Below are 18,169 nucleotides of genomic sequence, written 5' to 3'. Positions count from 1 at the left end.
AACTGCTGCGGGATGGCAAAATTGAGAGAAGCATCTTTCTGCTCAGAGAGAGTCTTCTGAGAATGACATCTAACTGTTCAAATCATCTTACATTTTGTCAAGGCCCCACAGAAATTTTAGGCAGGGCTTTTAAAAACACACGTTTAAGTGGTTTCAGTTGTCAGTCACACTGATAGGAAACCTCCTGCCTGCTTAGGGGCAGGGCTCTGGACCTTGCAAGCTGCAAGCCCATAAAAACAGTTCTCTCTGTAGTTTGATGGGATCTGGCATCTGAGCAAAGCAATCAACCACTACTTGACTAAATGGGCTTAGACAAAGCAGTTTGTGAGGCAAATCATGAAATCCTGATGGTCTCTCCAGTGGCTGCTGTTGTATTACAGCCGTCACTCACTTCCAATATGACAGAAGGTACAGAAGCTGGAGGAGATCCTTAACCAAATCTAGGAAACCTTTGATGTCCAAGTGTTTTTGTAAATCTTACCAGGCTTCTTCTGTTGCTAGGATGCTGTTGGAAATTCTATTAGCTGTGCTGTGCACACTACAAAAAGAATTTATCAGGACGAGGGTGTTCTCAAACCCAAATCTTTATGTTTATTTCCACAATATTTATAGAGGCCACTGATTTTTTTAATGGTGTATATAACAAGAACTCTGAAGGGAATGGTTCATTGAAATAACACTCCAGCAGAGAGAATCTATTATTTCTTCTTGAGTATAGTAATACATAACCTGGAGAAGTAATTGAAAACAAGCAAGCAAAGACATGACCAGAAATGTCTTTTGATTCCACTCTCTTTATGTGTTTTGATATATTTAAAAATATGGGGAAATAACCTAAAAATTCAGGCCAAATGACTTGTTTGCACTATTGCAAATAATAAAAGAAAATGAAGGAGGGAGGAAAGGTTCAAAGTTCTTTTAAAAAACACATAAAAAAAACCCAGCAGAGTTTTTGTTGAGTGAAAGTAAAAAATAGCTCACTGGGGTGTTTCTCCTGGCACCATCCAAAAAGTTTCTTATGAATGTATTTCAGAGGATAACTATGAATATTTAATATATGATATGATGTGCTAAACTAGCTTTTTCAATAGCATACCATAACCCAGCTTTATTTTTAGGTAAGTCCTTTTTTATATGTAAATTCACAAGGAACATAGCATCACAAATGGAAAAATTAGAACACCCTCCCTCCCCCTGACTCTAAGGCCATAGTGAAAACCATCAAACTCACAGCCTTCCTCATTTGGTTACCTCGTTAGAATCAATTCCATTATTGACAGACCATGTGGTTTGGAAATATTCAAGCATCCTTTGCTTCAGCTGCTGTGGCAGGTGATGGACCCTTATGAAGTCCTTCAGATCCTTGGTTCTTGTGTGATAAAGGGACCACCTGGAGTACATCCTCTGAATTATAGCAGTCACATTGCCGAACACCAAGGCATGCATCAGAGCTAGGGAGGACAGAAATTATGTGCAATGTGGAGTATCTTGTTGATCATTAAAATGTAACACAAAAAAATAACAGAATCTTTATTAAAAAAATAGTCTCATGATTGAGAGACTTAATTAAGCTTTTGAATCTAAGACTTGAGGAGTAATGGACAGTAGTATCCATATGATCATTCATTTTTAATTTTTTGTGTCATGAGCAGTCACAGTCATGGGGTAGGATAGAAAAGAACCACATTTGATGCTATCTAGTCCAAATGCAAAGCAAAAGAATAACGAAGCTAAATTATGTTCACTGTCTAGGGAAAAAGGCAAACAAATGAGCATATGCAGGCAGGCACACTCAGGCTGTAATGAGAAACTATTAAGCAGTATGAAAAACAGACTCAAAAGGTCAGTTAGCAACTACATACAACTTAACAGATTTCTGAGAACTCATGTAAATAAAACCATTTGCTACTAGGAACCATGTGTTGTGAAATGAGATTGCAAATAGCATTTAAAGATGTTCTATATTCTGGGGAATAATATGTTAAAAAGAAAAAAAAAAACCCGTCATTGTGAGGCAGAAATTCAGGTTTTAAAAAAAAAAAAAAAAGGATATATTCAGACTGACAGTCTGATTTCTTATGTTGGTTCAGAAGGTCAATTATGTTTGGAGATTGTTTATCAGAAATATCTGACAACTTGGAGTTTGTCTGCAAGTAGAGACTGGCTTGGGAATAATATGACCAGAAGCAAAATTGGAGAAATTCTGACAGGTACAGGTTATGTATGCAGAAAACGCACTTACTGATTATCAGCTGGAAAAATCTGTCAGATTGTCTGTCATGTGGTATTGATCCAAGATATACTACATATACATTTACAAATTGTTTACTGAAATACCTATTAAAGGGCTTTATTATTACTCTTAAGGGACATAGTGCTTGAAAGCAAGCAAGCAGACTCCTCGGTGTGGCAAAGGAATTGCTTTACAAACAAGATAAACAAGACCTTGACCTTGAAAGGCAATTTACAGGAGTCCAGAGTGAGCGAGGAGAGACAGGCAGGAACAGGAAGAGGAAAGGATGCATTTTGGTGGTTAATAATGCTCTGAGAGTAGAAATGGGCAGAAAACTACTCAGTTTGGAGCGCTGGAGATTTTTACAGGCTGAGTAAACCACAAAGGAGCTAGAAACCTTATCTATGTTTCTATTCTGGAGAAAGTGCAGAAAAACAAAGAAAGCAGTGCAGTGAGATGTAGTTTCATGATACAATATGTGTAATTGTAGAGGTAATCAACAATATGATTAAGTTGATACAAGTCCATCAGGAAAAGAAGATGAATGGAAAGCAGGGCAGAAAGAAAAGGATCAGATACAAGTATTAGAAAGAAAAATAAGAATAATTGGAAATTTATTGATAAGAATAATCATCTGGATCCACTAGATGTTGTTCCTGATGGTGCAGTGAGTTGCTAAGGCATTAATATTAGAAACCTGAGCAATTAAATGTGAGGTGCTGGTATAATGCTAGATACAGGAAATTATCATAGAAATATGGCAACTAGGGCTGAAGCAATTTAGTCAAATAGAGCTAAACAGTCGAAAGAGAGCATAGCCTCTTGAAGGATATAATAATTAGTTTTTAAAAGGGGGAGTTAAAGTATTAGGTGGTGTATGAATGCATATGTAAAAATCACATGTGCCTATTCTAAATGTCCTTACAGGCTCCAAGTTTAGAGTATGACACCACATATATGTTACAGGCACAAATGTCACCAAGAATTTTATCATTATGGGAGAATCTGTCTTTGCATATGTACATTGGAAGGCCACTTCTACTGATGATGGCAAACTAATTCCTGACTGTGAAAATCATTAAATTTCTTTATGAAATAATCACAGCCCCACTCAATTTTCTGTAAGAAATCTATTAATCCACTGTCTAAAACAAAAAAGAACAAGTTAAAACCTGCTAGGAATCATTACATAAAGTGATCTTGATTCTTATAGGTACTTAAATTACATTTTTCTTGATTAGGGAACAGAGGAACACCTCTGACCTCAGAAAGGACTGGAGATACTAGGATGGGATTCCAGTCTAATAAATGGAAAACTGCACATTCTTTCCTCAAAGAGAATTGAGAATACCAGAGAGCACATAGCATAGTCATCTGCACGTGTACAGATCTGATTAATATTTTACTAATACTGGGTGTTCTAAGAATTCTGGTAAAGTTTTAACAGTTAACTTTTCTTTCCAGCTTAAATATGAAATGCTGTATAGAAGATGATGTTTAATCACCAATGTTTAATATTACTTGCCTTAAATTTTAATTTCAAATTCATGCACAACAAAAAGAATACCAAGAAGCAAGCTAAAATCAGACAAGCATATTATAAGTTATTTATCTGTTAATCAACATTTTTTTTCCCCCTCTCATCAACTTTCTTTAAGGTTGTAATAAATTAACTTCATTTTTTCAATTTGCAATGACATGCATTAAAGAGGTATAAGAAGAACTACTGATAAAGTAAATCATACTATCCATTACACCTGAAATTTCAAAAACTAATGGCTTGGTCTAAATAGTGTAAAAAATGTGCATTACTTTTTCTCAAGACAGCACTTTCTGCTAGAGAATTTTTAAATTAAATACCAGCCAAAACTATAGATCAAAACATGTTTGAAGAAATGAAAAGGTATTATGCCCCAAAGTATACAGACTCCTACTTTTTTTAATAATAGAGTTTTCTGAATCTTGCTCACCAGTGTGCAGTGTATAATTCTAATTATTTCTTCAAGCTTCCTTGCTCTGCTGATTTCCTTAAATGGCGTCTAAAACACAGTTCCTCAAGAAAATACATACAAACCAACCTGTTCTACTTTCTTACTTGGGTATATGTGGTCCACTGATCCCTTCTAGATGTAAAGTCATTCTTCTACTTGCTTTTGTGTGAATAATTTTGCCTTTTGTTTCCTTCTTCCTACTTTAATTCAACTAGTTCTTCACAATTTATTCAGTTCACAAGTATATTAGTTCTATCACTCAATAATATGAGAAATTAAAAAAATTCTACTATTGGACTAAATAAAAGTGGAAAATATTTCTATATTTTACTCTGCTAATTTTGTGAAAGCTCTGTCATAAAGTAAGTTAAATATTCATCATTGGTTCACACAGGATACTGCTTGATTTCATGATAGAAATGAAAACTTCTACCTTCATTTCAACAGATTTTATGCAGTGAAAACCCCAAAGCACAGACACCACATTGTATTTTCAAAATATTATTTTATGCTACCAGAAAAAGTAATTAATGAGCTGCCTGCGCTTTTGTGATACTGCCAAAATCAAGATTATATAATTCTTGGATGGTTCATTATAATATTGCCACTCATCTTCAGGACTGGGAAAAATTAAAATAATTAATTGAGCAATTTATATACCACTTCATGTTGCAAATCTATAGCTTACAGGTCTCTGGCTTTAAGTGTCAAGCTACCAATTTATTTTTGATCAGGAAAATTTACACTGCAAAGCTGATAACCAGTGCCTTACTGACTAGCAGCAGAGGAATACCAACTGGTATTTCCAGACCAATTAAGCAAGCAGAAAAGAAAAAAAAAATGGGGCAGTGCTTTAGCAGTGATTTGCTTTTACCCTTCAAGCCACATCAGTGAGCTTTATGATATACACACTATAAATAGCACAGCTGATTTTTGCTGGGGAGGAAGATGAAGTTAAAGAGAGAATTACAGGTATTTTCTCTAGTGGCCTTGTCTTACCAAGTTCTGCAGATGCCACGAGCTCACTGGTTGTGCCCAGGTGCCTCAGCAGAATTAAGGTGAACAGAAATGAGGACATGATTTTTCCCAAAGATACAACAAGGTGATTAGCATAAATAAAAATACTACTAGTGACTCCAAATATGAGAAAACCATGGCATTTTGATTCTAAGCTGAAGCAGTGATGTGTTAAAATTTACTTGGTGATAATTACACTCCTTTTTATTTATGATAGAATCACCTATGGCTCACCAAACAGTCTCCCTGGCCCTTTTCCCTCACTTTCTCTTGGGACTGGCCCCTTGGATGAGGCTTTGCACCAGCTCAACGCCAGATTCATTGGCAGGCTGCCTACCTCCCCTTGCAGTCATTCCCAGGGATGCTGTGGGAAATGAACTGGAGCTGAACATCCACCTATTACTTGGCTGACTGGAAAAGTGCCTGGCAGGTACCCAAAATGTTTGCCATGCCCCACACACAAGGCTGGGTCACACTCAGGGACAAACAGCTTTACATTTTACTGGATGAAAACTATCTTTTGTTGCTATGAATGAAATATGGGTTAGAAATATGTCTGGTTTGGAGAGCTTATCTTGTTTAAACCAAACAAAGTTTATTGGTTTTTTTTATTATTTATTTTGTTTTGGTTTTGTTTTTAATTTATTTTTGGTTTTTGTTTTGTTTGGTTTGTGGTTTTTTTTTTGGGGGGGGGTTGATTTTTATTTCTTATTTTAAATTAAACTTGGCTACGTTTGGGTTTTTCAAAAAAGAAACTTATTTCACTTATGCCTCCAAAATGTTTTACATCTTACTTAGTATTTGTACCTACCCCCAATCAGCATTGTGCAAATAGAGAAGATCTTTTCAGCATCGGTATTGGCTGAAACATTTCCAAACCCAACACTGGTGAGGCTGCTGAGGGTGAAATATAGGGCAGCTATATAGGCACTTCTGATTGATGGACCTCCTAGGGTATTATTCTCATAGTAAGGAGACTCAATACGTTTTCCCAGCTCATGAAGCCAACCTGGAAAAACAAAGCATAAAAGGATATTAAAGCATAGAAAGAAAAGGATGAATTACACTGTGGATATTACACATCTTGTAAAACAAAATAATTCTAAAAAAATAGTTATTCAGAAGACACTGCATTCTTCACACAATTCCAAGAATAAAAAGAACATTCAACCGTAGGAAATTACACAGTACATTACTTATTGTGTCTCTGGAGTATTTATTTTTATGCATTATTATTTATAATAAGAGCTACATTATATACCAAAATCAAGTGTTTTTGCATGGCATAGTACTGGTCTAATTAGTTATTCTCAAAAGACATTAAGGCACTGAAAAAGAAAAAAATAATCACCTAATGAAACTGCAGCAAGAATGGAAAATCGATTTGCTTTTTCCATTAATTAGTGCTTGGAAAGCTTTATGAGATTCTAAGAGAAAATTTTTATAATAATTACATATTTAGAGGTTTTTACATATTTCTTTTACAGTGGAAAAGAGTCAAACAGCTAAACACAATTTACAAACTAGAATTAATTTTCAAAAGATGCTTCACAAAATGTTTTCTAAATTGCTCATTTAATCTTTCATTTTGCTAAATGAGACGATGTGTGCTAGAGAAAATAGAAGTAGCTACTGACTTACAGATATTTAAAAAAACAACAACAAACCAAAACAGCAAATCCCCCACAAAACAGCAAACCAGGAAAAAGTATGAGGTACTTCTTTTGGAAAACAACCAACCCGAGTGAATTTCATTGACACAATGCTTCACTCAAATCAAGGAAGAAGAGATAAAATCAAATTTTCTACCCAGTTTTGCCTATTAAGCAGTTTGCTTGGGAGATTGGGAATCTTTCTTGGATGGTCAGGGAGAGCTGCCAAAAGCAAATATTGCTGGCAGGGTTTTATTTCAGAAATATTGTTTGTTGTAAACAGAGAACTGAGAGACCAAATCACCTCCTGTAGCTCATTCTCTGTCCACTTCAGCCAGCATCCATTTCTTCTTGAATGAATCCAAGTATAAACTGTGGGAAACCCCCTTGGATAGAATATCTGCAAAAAGCCAGGGCAGATTTAAAGGATTTGCCCAGCACTTCCAATTAAATTTGGGAAAAAACATGCCTGAGAATTTACTACCTACAGCAAACTTGTTGAGTCGTGGCTGTTGCCATCCTCAGCTCCATACTCTCTTGCATGCTATCCTACAGAGAAAGCTAATCCTGATGGGATGGGTAACAGGGTCCAGCCATGACCCTGTGTCCTGGTTTGAGAGAATCAGGATAAATGTAATCCCACACGTTAAAGGATAAAAACTCTGATATGTGAACTCTGAAATAATGCCTCTTAGGAGAAAGTCTTGTTTATGGGCATGTTCAAAAAGCCACTGATTCTTGGCCCCTGTATTCCTTGTTTTTCTGCCTTTTGTTATCTGAATGAATTTCACATTCATTATTCCTGGTGATCATATGACATCCTATTTCAAGTTTCTCCATCTCAGTTTCAGCTCCTCTCAAACAAATAAAAAAAAAAGGGTTTACATATTGTACCTTTATATGAAACATTATTGGACTCGTTTTCAGACAAATACATTTTCATTGTTATGCAGAAAATGTGGATGACTCCATTCTGTCATTAAGAGATGTAAGTAAAAGGGTTTCTCTTTCACAACACACTTTATGTTTGAGGTTATTAAGTGAAAAACACAACTCTAGTGGAATCATCATTGCTCCTAAATGATACATTAGTGCTAGTAGAGGTAAGGTACAAAGATGAATGCCTACATTGTATCAAACAGTAGAAGTCTCTATAATATTTCTAGTATAATTCCACTGTCAAAGTACCAAATTATTAGCATTATACAGTTGCTAACTGTACTTCTGGCCAGGACACCCGTATTTGAGAGGAGTTCAGCACTCTGTGCCCAATTCTGAGGAATAACTGAGAATCAGACAAATTACTTTAATCACTAATTTGAATGGCTAATCACTGAGCTACACCAGTAGCAGCCAGCAATTATTAGCAATTGTTAACAATTACAAAAAGAGTGCCCATTGTATTGGGTAACATTCTTCAGAGATGGACCATGGGATTTGGAACAGAAAATGTATACTTTAAAGTGAAAACTGAATAAATATATTCTATATTCCTCTTGTAGGTAAGGACACGTTTACAGCTTGTCATTTCTACTTTGGCTGTTGGAGATGATCCTAATCAGGACTTTTTGAAGAGGTTATACAGGATGAGGTTTCAATCAAAGTATATAGAGTCATAGAGTGGTTTTGGTTGGCAAAGACCTGTAAGATCATCAGTAAAATGGTATAAGATCTTCCAGATCAACTATGCATTTCAGATACTGTTGATAGCACTACATTTTTTTCCAACTGGGAGAAAGACAAGATACTGTTGGCTGTAAATACTTTCATTATTCAATAGAAATAGTCATGAGCTAGCATGACTGACTTGTGCCTTTTACTTTTTTGGTTCCTGTGGGTACCAGCTCACAGCAGATTCTCTGGCAAACTTGAGTAATTAATTTCTGCCCTCAGGGAAGAAGAGAAAAATAAATATCCCCTATTTTCAGAGGGAGATTCCTAGAATTTAGCATTATGAATCTTGTCTGGTTCTGAATTAGCATTATCTAGATATAGCTCTGTGACTTTGAAAACATTTTAAAGTACCAATGAGCATAATTAAGAGAAATATTTTTCAAAGGGAAAAAGAGGACTTAAGTAATCAGGTTCCACTGGAAAAGTAAGTAGGAATTGGATATCTAGCTCCATAAGGCTGCTTCAAAAACTGCTGGAAGAATCTGTATTAAGTTTCACTTACCCCCATCTAGGAAGTGCTCAAGTACCAGCAGATACATAAAAAAGCATTTAAGCAGCAGTAGATGACATTATATTTGATTATAAAATGCAGCATCTCATTTACTGGACTTCCAGAAACTCAGTTTTCTGTCAGTCTGGTCCTTGTACTGGACTGAGCAGATGTTTCACTCCCTACAGTTTCCAGAGTAATTTTGTAATATTACTAAAATTTTCCTTATATGCCAGACATGTAACAAAATCCTTCCTGGCACTTCAGCAACTTGCATTTTCTAACACATTAAATACCTGCAGCATTTATTCTATAAAACAGACATACATTTTTTCAGTTAAACAGAAGACCAAAACTTTCTGGCTTATTCTGATCTACTCTGTCAGGAAGTGCAAACAGCTATGGATAAGGAGCATCTCTTAGAGCATTCCTGAATGCTGAAACGGTTCCATAGTTGAACAGTGGTGATGATACTAGGAAAAAAGGGTGAGACAGAGGCTCCCCTTCTCTCACCTGTGGTTCCATATGAAAGTCAGGGATTTTAAGTATTCCTAGGGGCAATGCTAAGATGCTGAAATTGATATTATCCTACAGCATCACCTTTTCCTTTTTAAAAAATATTTGAACCATATTTTTAGCCAGACCATACTTGGGTCTTTTGAGCAAGTGAGGAAAGATTAAATGATATGCTGATAATAGGAAAAGAGAATATGTAACAAGTAATGCTAAAGGACACTGTCAAGCATGGGAGCTATGTTTCAGACGGTTTTATGTTTTTCTGATTCATCTGAAAAACTCTGGAGCTTTAGTGAAAACACAAAATAAAGGCAATGTCTTTACTAGGTGGCACATCCTCCAAAACCTAGAACTGTACCTTGTGGAACAGTAGGCAACATAAAGCTATCCAATGCCAAACAAAATCTAGAAATCCTGGAGAACAAAAGAACAAAAATAAGTCACCAAACAGTGAAAAATAAGAATAAAAATATTATCCTGAACTGTACCAAATACATTTTTCTGATACAATGCATTCCAAATTTTAATGTGGAAGTCTGTATATTTTGTGGACATTAATGTCTGTGGCGTTCAACAGCTCAGGGTGATTGAGGAAAAGATAAAAACTACTAAAGAGAATATAGATCCTTCACCTCTGGAATTCATTTTTAAATAAAAATCATCATATGCCCTGAGAGGTGTAGCGAGACAAACCTCTTTTAGGGTACGGCGCTTCAAGGTCCAACCAGGTGTTCCAGCAGAGACTCACAGACAGTGCTCTGAGCCTATAGCCCTCAGGGTTGACTAGCCTGGATCAGTGCTGTTGCTCTGAGAGCAACTGATCCCTCTGCTGGCTTGCTCAGGAGTGAGCCCCACCTGTGTCTCAGGCCTCACCTTTTATTGGCCCCCTGGTCCTGCTCATGTGCAGTGGGGGCTCACCCTAACCAGGCACAGGTGGGCTTGACACAAGCTCATGCCACTCCCTGGCAATTAGTGGCACCTGGTTGCCTCATTACACTACAGAGAGGTATGTTAGCTGCCACACCATCAGTCCCTGTTTGCTGGTTATAGCTCCTCCTTTTAGTCAGGCAGTGAGGAGCTCCAGGTTTGTGTGGGAAATCACACCACCATTATAGAGTGGCACATTTGAATCTGCAAAAGATCATCTCGTATTTTATTTTTAAATGGGTGAGAACTGTTGCAAAGAATCATACACTGGCTTAGGTTGGAAGGGACTTTAGAGATTATCTACTCCAACATCCCTGCCATGGACAGGGATGCCTCTCATCCAGGTGAGGTTGCTCAAAGCCTCATCCAGCCTGGCCTTGAACACCTCCAGAGAGAGTGGGCATTCAAAACTTCTCTGAGCAGTCTATTCCAGAGTCTCCCCAGAGTCTATTCCAGAGTCTTCAGTTCTTGTACTGAAGAACTTCTTCCTAATGTCCAGTCTAAACCTGCTCTCCTTCAGTTAAAAACCACTTCTCTTTGTCCTATTGCTGGACACTTTTATGAAAAGTCCCTCTCCAGCCTTCTTAGAGGTTCCTTTCAGGTATTGGAAGGCAGCTATAAAGTCCCCACAGAGACTTCTCTTTTTCAGGCTGCACAGTCCCAGTTCCCTCAGCCTCTCCTCATAGCAGAGGTGCTCCAGCCCCTGGGTCATCCTTTTGGCCCTCCTCTGGACTCATTCCAACAGATCTAGGTCCTCATGGTGGTGACACCAGAAACATCCCACTGATCTCAATGAAACAAGATTTTAGCCTTTATCTCCACTCCGTTTCCTTGAAATATTAACCTTCAAAAAACAAATTTTAGGGCAAGACAGTTGCTAAGACAGAACAAGTAAGAAAATTCTCTTCTTTTTAGGTAAAAACACTTATGATTACAGTCCCTTTGAGAAAGATTTTACATGTTTGAATGACTTCCATCACTCACCTGTGTTGCTTCTTCAGAATGTGCCTCTTCATGTCGTAGTTTAACATTATTTAAGAGGAGAAGATGAGAACTAATATTGTATTTGCAATAAGGTAACACCATAATTTTATACAACAGTATAACAAATATGTTCTACTTCACCAAAACCTAATTGACATTCATCAAATATTGAAACACCAGCTTTGCTTTTAAGATTGCTTCCAAAGAATTTTTCACAGTTACTCTCTAGCTCTTTCTGGATGATACAATACATTCAAAATTTAGAGGCTTATAAGAAGACTAAATCATTTTACTTCCTCTAGTGTGCATGACTGCATTATTGAATAATCATGGCTTATATTCTCATGGTGATTACTCATTTAAGGTATTCAAGTTCTCCTCAAGTTCTTTTTAATCCTTGTCTAGCCAAAATGGTTTTGACATCTGCAACTTTTTTTCTGCTAAAACATTTGCATTTGTTTCCCAGACTATTAATAGACTCAACAGCACCATTCCTACTGCTTAATCCTGTGGAACGCTGTTATCCTTTCATTGTCACAAAATCTGATCATTTGTTTACAGGTTTGACCTATGGTGGAGCTTGTCACATTAGGATAGGCTGACAGGTACCAGAGCAGATTGTTTTAGGATTAAAGACCTCCAGAGATGACAGGAGCCATCATATTTTTGACCACTGCTTCTGGAAAACTGTAAATGTGGCAGGTCTTACTGCATCAGGTCACAAGGAAAAGGAACCAGGTTTTCTTCCACACAGATTAGAAAAAAATATGTGCTAAAAATAGAAATGCCCACAGTGCTGGAGGTATCACACAGCTGCAGATTTTAGGACTGTGGAAATGCAGCTCCATCACATGTGACTGAATGGTATAGTTGCACGATAGTAAAAACAGGGGATGAGTTTAAGATCTTTTCAAAATTAGGATACTTAATTAATGCTGTATGTGTAAGAGGAAACTTGGGGTGCATCCATATGGCATGTCAACAAGTTTAGGCTACAAAGGAACAGCTCTGGCCTAGAAGTTATATTTGAAGAAGAGAATTCACTGACAAGATAAATGAAAGTTTAGTGGCAGTGCATGAAATTTAGACTAGGTAGATAACTATGTTAATTCAACAAGCAGTAATTGCATGTCAATGAGGAACCATTTGCTTAATATACACCTTTTGGTCCTTATTTTGCTAGCACACTCTCCTGCAAACAGGAGACACCTAATATTAGAAAGGAAACAAATCTGGGACAAATAAAAGACATTTACATTTTTCTCAAACACTGAAACTGCTTAAAAATATTAAAGTAATTACCAGAATAATTTACTCTAAAATTTTTTTTTTCCTTTTTTTTACTGTAGGGGCACTCAGGGCTCCCCTCTGTGACCTGGGACACAGAGCCAGGGCAGGCATCAGCAATACTGCCTGGAAATTGCCATGCAGGCAGCAAATGTGGCAGTTACCTCTTCAGAACAACATTTGGCAGAGGTATTTACCCTTCACAGTTTGTAGCATCAACTTTCTCTTTCCTTAAAAAAACTAATGACACACTGTTTATTTTCAAATCTAATTTTGGCTATTTTAATATTTTCCTCTATTTTTCTTTGTCTGGGTCATGATCCTTGGTATCATTCTTATCGAGATAATGAAGACTGAACTATGTTAACCTTGCACAAGGAGATTATTCTTAACCTTTGGGTTCAGTGGACCTTTAAGTGCCAACAGAACCAAGGCACATAGATATTACCATGATGGCAACTACAGAACTTTTTCTGCAGATATATTTAAAACTTCATACATTTTTGCTTGATGGAAAAGCCACATCAGAGACAATAAAAGCCACCAAAAAAAAAAAAAAAAAAAAGAAATCCCTATATTATGTAAACAAAGGGGAAAAAATTGCCCCTTTTCTAACAAGCACTCTATAACTCTTTGTACTAAGTAGATAAAATCTTTAGAGGGAAGAGGAAAAATTTCATAAGATTTCATGCTTGAGATCTGAGGTACTCCTTAAAACCTACTGCGGAAAATGAAATTTTCATTCATGTAAGAGCTATATATCATTTACATCTATATGTCAAATCATTAATATCATATTTTTGGGAGCCTGTAAACAATGGCAATAACAGGAAAAGTAAGTTGAAAAGAAAAAGAGATGAAAGTTTCAAAACCATACCCTTCTGAGAAACAAAGCTTCATGAGATGACATTCCTCTACAACATCATACATAAAGATTCATGAGAAGCATCCTCCTAAATTAAGAAATTAAGTAAGAGATGCACATGCGCCAAATTCCAAGGCACAAACATGCTGAAATCTAGGCCATATCTTTTCATCTAGTTAATTTCTTTATTATAGATCAAATAAAGAAACCAAACCCACAGGATTTCAATATATGTAATATGAAATTTTAATCCTCTGCCAGATTTTGGGAATTCTACCACTGACTTTTTGAGCATCTGAAACATCATCCAGAGAAAGCTTGACCTTGAAAACAGTGCAGTGAGAAAAGAAAAACAAAGATTAAAATTGGTGTTCCATGTATGCTCCAGTGCTCCATGAAGACTGCACACCCAAGGTACATCAGCTCCTGTATTCAAAAGCAGGTAACTGAAAAGGTTATATTTGCATCTGGTTCTTTTTTAATGCTTGCCTTAAATAATGAGAATATCCTTTGAAGATGCACTGACTATTTTTCTTCTTGGACACTGCCCTAGAGGAAACTACATCTTTCCTTAGATGCTAATGGGAATTTTTTTATTATCTAGAGACATACAGTGAGACAAATGTTTTAAAGACTCCTGCAAGCTATGGAATTTTCCAACCTAAATTAATACTTCTTTTGGTTGGAGTATTTTAAGATACAAGCTTAAACTTTGTCAGGTCTACCCAAAATTAATTTGAAAAGTTAAATCCTCTGTAATTCTTCTGTAAGGCTTATTAATATCCTGTGTAAGTAAATTGGCTGGTTTATTTCTAATTGAGTATATACTTAGAAGCTACCATAAAAAATAATTACATTTCATAGAGCTTTAACTCATGTAACTCGACAAAGTCATAAGAAGATATTGACCCATTGTGCTTGCTGAAAGTGTAATTTTCATGGTGCTGTAACTATTCAATAAGCTTAGTGGTTTCAGAAAGAAGTGCTCAATCAAGGGATTAAAAAAAGAAAAGAATCTAAGATCTAATTGTGATGTTGCTGATAACAACAGAAACACAGCTGAGCCCACAGAAGTGCTGAAAATCTGACAATTAAGCTTTAATTTTCTTACAAAACTCAACTGAATTGCAGGTATCCCTGCTTAGAATGAGCAAGTAAAAATGCTGTATTCTCATGGTAAAACTGAGTCCCCTTTGGAGGTACATATAAAATTCCATCATGGGGACCATAAAATGTCTTGCAATCAGCAAAGTGTGGTCTGTAAAATAAGTTGTATTTTTAGTTTGGAAGTCCATAAATTCAAGAATAAATATTTTTTTCTACAGGTGGTTGACCACCTTGGCACATTCACAGCTTGTGAGTGGTAAAGCAGTAGGCCAGATAGGAAACACTTGTAATGCTAGCATTTTACTATGAAGCAATGCTAGAAAGATATCTTAAAAAAAAATTTGGATGGTCACAAGTAAGAATAAGGTGGAGTTCTGCAGCTCTTCTGCCTAATACAAAATGCTGCACAGTCCACAAAACACAATGCACATAGATTGCCAACAACTGCACACATTTCAAGTGCCAGTTTCTAGACAGAACCTGAATATATTAATGAATTAAAGATCAGCATTACTAGATGAAGTCCTATCTTATTTTGTCTGCAAAGTAAGGTTTTCCTCTTTTACTTTTTTTTCTCCTGGGCTTGACAAATCCCCTAGGACCACCCCAGACACAGTTTCACAATTAGAGCAGAAAATGTTTCTTAAGATGGTAGAGAGTTCATGTGAATTAGCTACTTACATTTCATGTGCTCTCCTTCATCTAAAAAATACTCTATTTTCAGAGAAGCCATTTTATACCTGAAGCTACAGTGAATGCATGTGAGAGGGGAAAGAGGGGATTGATATGCGGAGAGATGGGTCCTTTTGTGGAGCTCAAACATAATCTCCCAAAAGCTGACTGGTGTTCTACATGATTGTAAAGGTTACTACTGGAGGCCTTTTCACACAGGACCATTTGCTATCTGGAGTGGGACAACTCTACAGCTCTTTTATTCATATTGCTGAAGAAGCTTCCAATATATCTATGCAACAATTGCATAGTATATCACAATAAAGATTTCCTGTACAATAGAGATACATTTATTTCAAGATAGAGACCTGACTATAATACATATAACAGCTATGTATAAGAGTTTTAGAGATAACTCAACAGATTGGCAAGGAACACATTCCTCTTGATATTTAATGATTACTCTCTAAACATTTATACTTACAGATGCACAGAAACAGATATAAATGGTAAATGCACCTGCATTTCTGCAGAACTAGGTCATAAACTCCTTTACTCTCATTTATCAAGGAGCAGATAAATCTGAAAAACAAATGTACTGGAAACTCTTTTTGTCTCTGATAACAATGTAAAGCAATTTGTCAGTTGGCTATATTTGGGTATGTGGGAGATTTAAGTCCTTTCTTTTTCAAGTCAACATTTCTCTTCTACACTTCATTGAAAGGATGAGGTAGGGATATTTTTTTATATAAACTTTCCACGCAATACATACAAAGTACTATACATAGCTGCTAATTTTAATAAAACCCTTGAGTTTTACTAGGGAGTTTTTTATAAATAGCTGTAATGCCATTAATTTATTTGTAGTGAAGATAAATGCCTTCCCATTAAAAAAAATATCCTGGCTTGTCCCATACAAAAATAAAAAACCCAAGATTTATTTTAGGCTTCTTAAACTAAATTGAATTAGTAACACAAGTAAATAGCAGCTTTTTTATAATAGTGTATACTGTTCACTTAATTTTTAGATTAAAGGTAAAACATAGAAGTCTAAACATATTGCTCATTTAAGAAACAAAACTGCATGCATATCATTAGAAATATATACATAATATGGAAATCGTCTCCTTTTAAGAGACTGTCATGCTATAACTTCACAGCATTCCTGGCTGCTGTTGCCTAGGCAAACTGGCTCTTACTGTCCTTTCCCAGGCTATCAAACAGCTTGCAGATAAGCTTGGAATTAGAAACATTAGTGCTTCAAGTCCATTCAGAGCAAAGAGCGTATCTATCAATGCCCTCTTGCCCTCTTCTTCCCTGTGCCCATCTGTTAGAGCTTTTCTTATATTTAGAGTTTAATAGCCTTTTGGACAAGAGCAGTCTTTTTATCCTGTGTTAATTCAGCAATAGAGACAAGAGCTTCTTGACCCATAACTAGGATCCCTGGTGCTGTTGTAATAAAATTAATGGAAATGTCTTTTTTTTTTTTTTTTTTTTTTTTTTTTTAACTTCCAGAGGAAGTGTTAGAAACTTGCTTTGCAGTTTTATGTTTGGCATCCAAATCATGACAGAAAGGGTTTGAGCTCTTACAGGTGATGCACTCTTGTCTTCAGAAATTAGTACCGTATCGTATCATATTGAAATGAAGACTTCATTTTCAAAATATGAAAAAAAAGCCCCCAAATCAAAACCTTAAAGAATGTCAGTTTTGAAGTTGGTGGCAAAACCTTGGGTCTGTGTGCATGTAGCACACAGGCATAGTTAATAAACTTATCTCACTTCTGCCCTGATGTTCTCACCTGCCAGAGAACACTCAGGCTAAAATCTTACTGTGTTTTATTTACATGGCAATTTCTTGTTCCTAACCAGCAAGTATATTAAAAGTCCCAACTGTGAATCAGCAAACGGATTTTCCAGGGGACAATCAATACCTTAAAATCTGTAAAAATCTGTAAAATAAGGCATTATTTCTTTACAAAAGCAAGATATCAAGAGGACAGTTTTTTATAAAACCTGTGAAATACGCTACACATATTCTGCCTATTTAACCAGCAGTGATCTATGAGTGGAGCTGTTTACTCCTGGGCTCCTCAGTAAGAATCCTCTGAAAGCAGAGACTCTCCCTGACAGTCAATACCTTCCCTGCTCCTGCTGCTTCCCCCACTCCAGCAATCAAGACAATTCTCAGAAGCTTCTACCTGTTCAAATGCAGCTTCCTGGTAAAACAGGGCAGATGCATCAGCACAGAAGTTATTTCCTTTAGTAGGTCTAATTACGAATAAAAGAGTAATTGCAGAACTGCAACAAACCCGTGCTAGTTTCCACTTGCCTAGGTTGTGTAATCACACAGAGGATGAAGTGACAGTCTGGAGTTCAGTTTGGGTCACTAGAGGCTGTTGCAGTCCACATGACATCAGATTTTCTTTGTTTTCTATACTAATAACATCTCTGTTAGTCAGATAACAGCTAAGCATGCTAACCCTCACCACAATCCTCTCTTTGCTTGTTCCACAGATCTCTCAACATCATGTAAGTCTGTTCCTCTGAATTATTACCTAAGGAACAGCTTTGCTGTTTTGGACACTGCCCCAGTGAGGCAGTCATATGATGAACAGTATTAACACTTTATTCACTCTCACCTTGTCTTAATTTTCTAATCCATGAATCTGCAACCTAAATAAACTTTTCAGTATGATTTTTTTTTCTACGTGTCATTTGAATCAAGCAAGTTGAGATCTGCTTTTGTGAGGGTAA

The 18,169-nt window shown here is 36.3% G+C and overlaps 1 protein-coding gene across 1 annotated transcript in view; it reads right to left on the bottom strand.

Moving 5' to 3' along the window:
• KCNH8 (potassium voltage-gated channel subfamily H member 8) overlaps positions 1-18,169 on the bottom strand; it is a 170,171-nt gene that overhangs the window by 33,136 nt on the left and 118,866 nt on the right. Inside the window, exons 8-9 of the mRNA XM_030445436.1 lie at positions 6,053-6,250; positions 1,252-1,451 (exon numbers count right to left, since the gene is read on the bottom strand). Of these exons, the coding sequence (XP_030301296.1) occupies positions 1,252-1,451; positions 6,053-6,250 (398 nt within the window). The remainder of the gene's footprint in view (positions 1-1,251; positions 1,452-6,052; positions 6,251-18,169) is intronic.

The sequence above is a fragment of the Calypte anna genome, chromosome 2, assembly GCF_003957555.1.
Source record: "Calypte anna isolate BGI_N300 chromosome 2, bCalAnn1_v1.p, whole genome shotgun sequence".
Lineage (NCBI taxonomy): Eukaryota > Metazoa > Chordata > Aves > Apodiformes > Trochilidae > Calypte > Calypte anna.
This window is presented reverse-complemented; position numbering and strand designations above follow the sequence as displayed.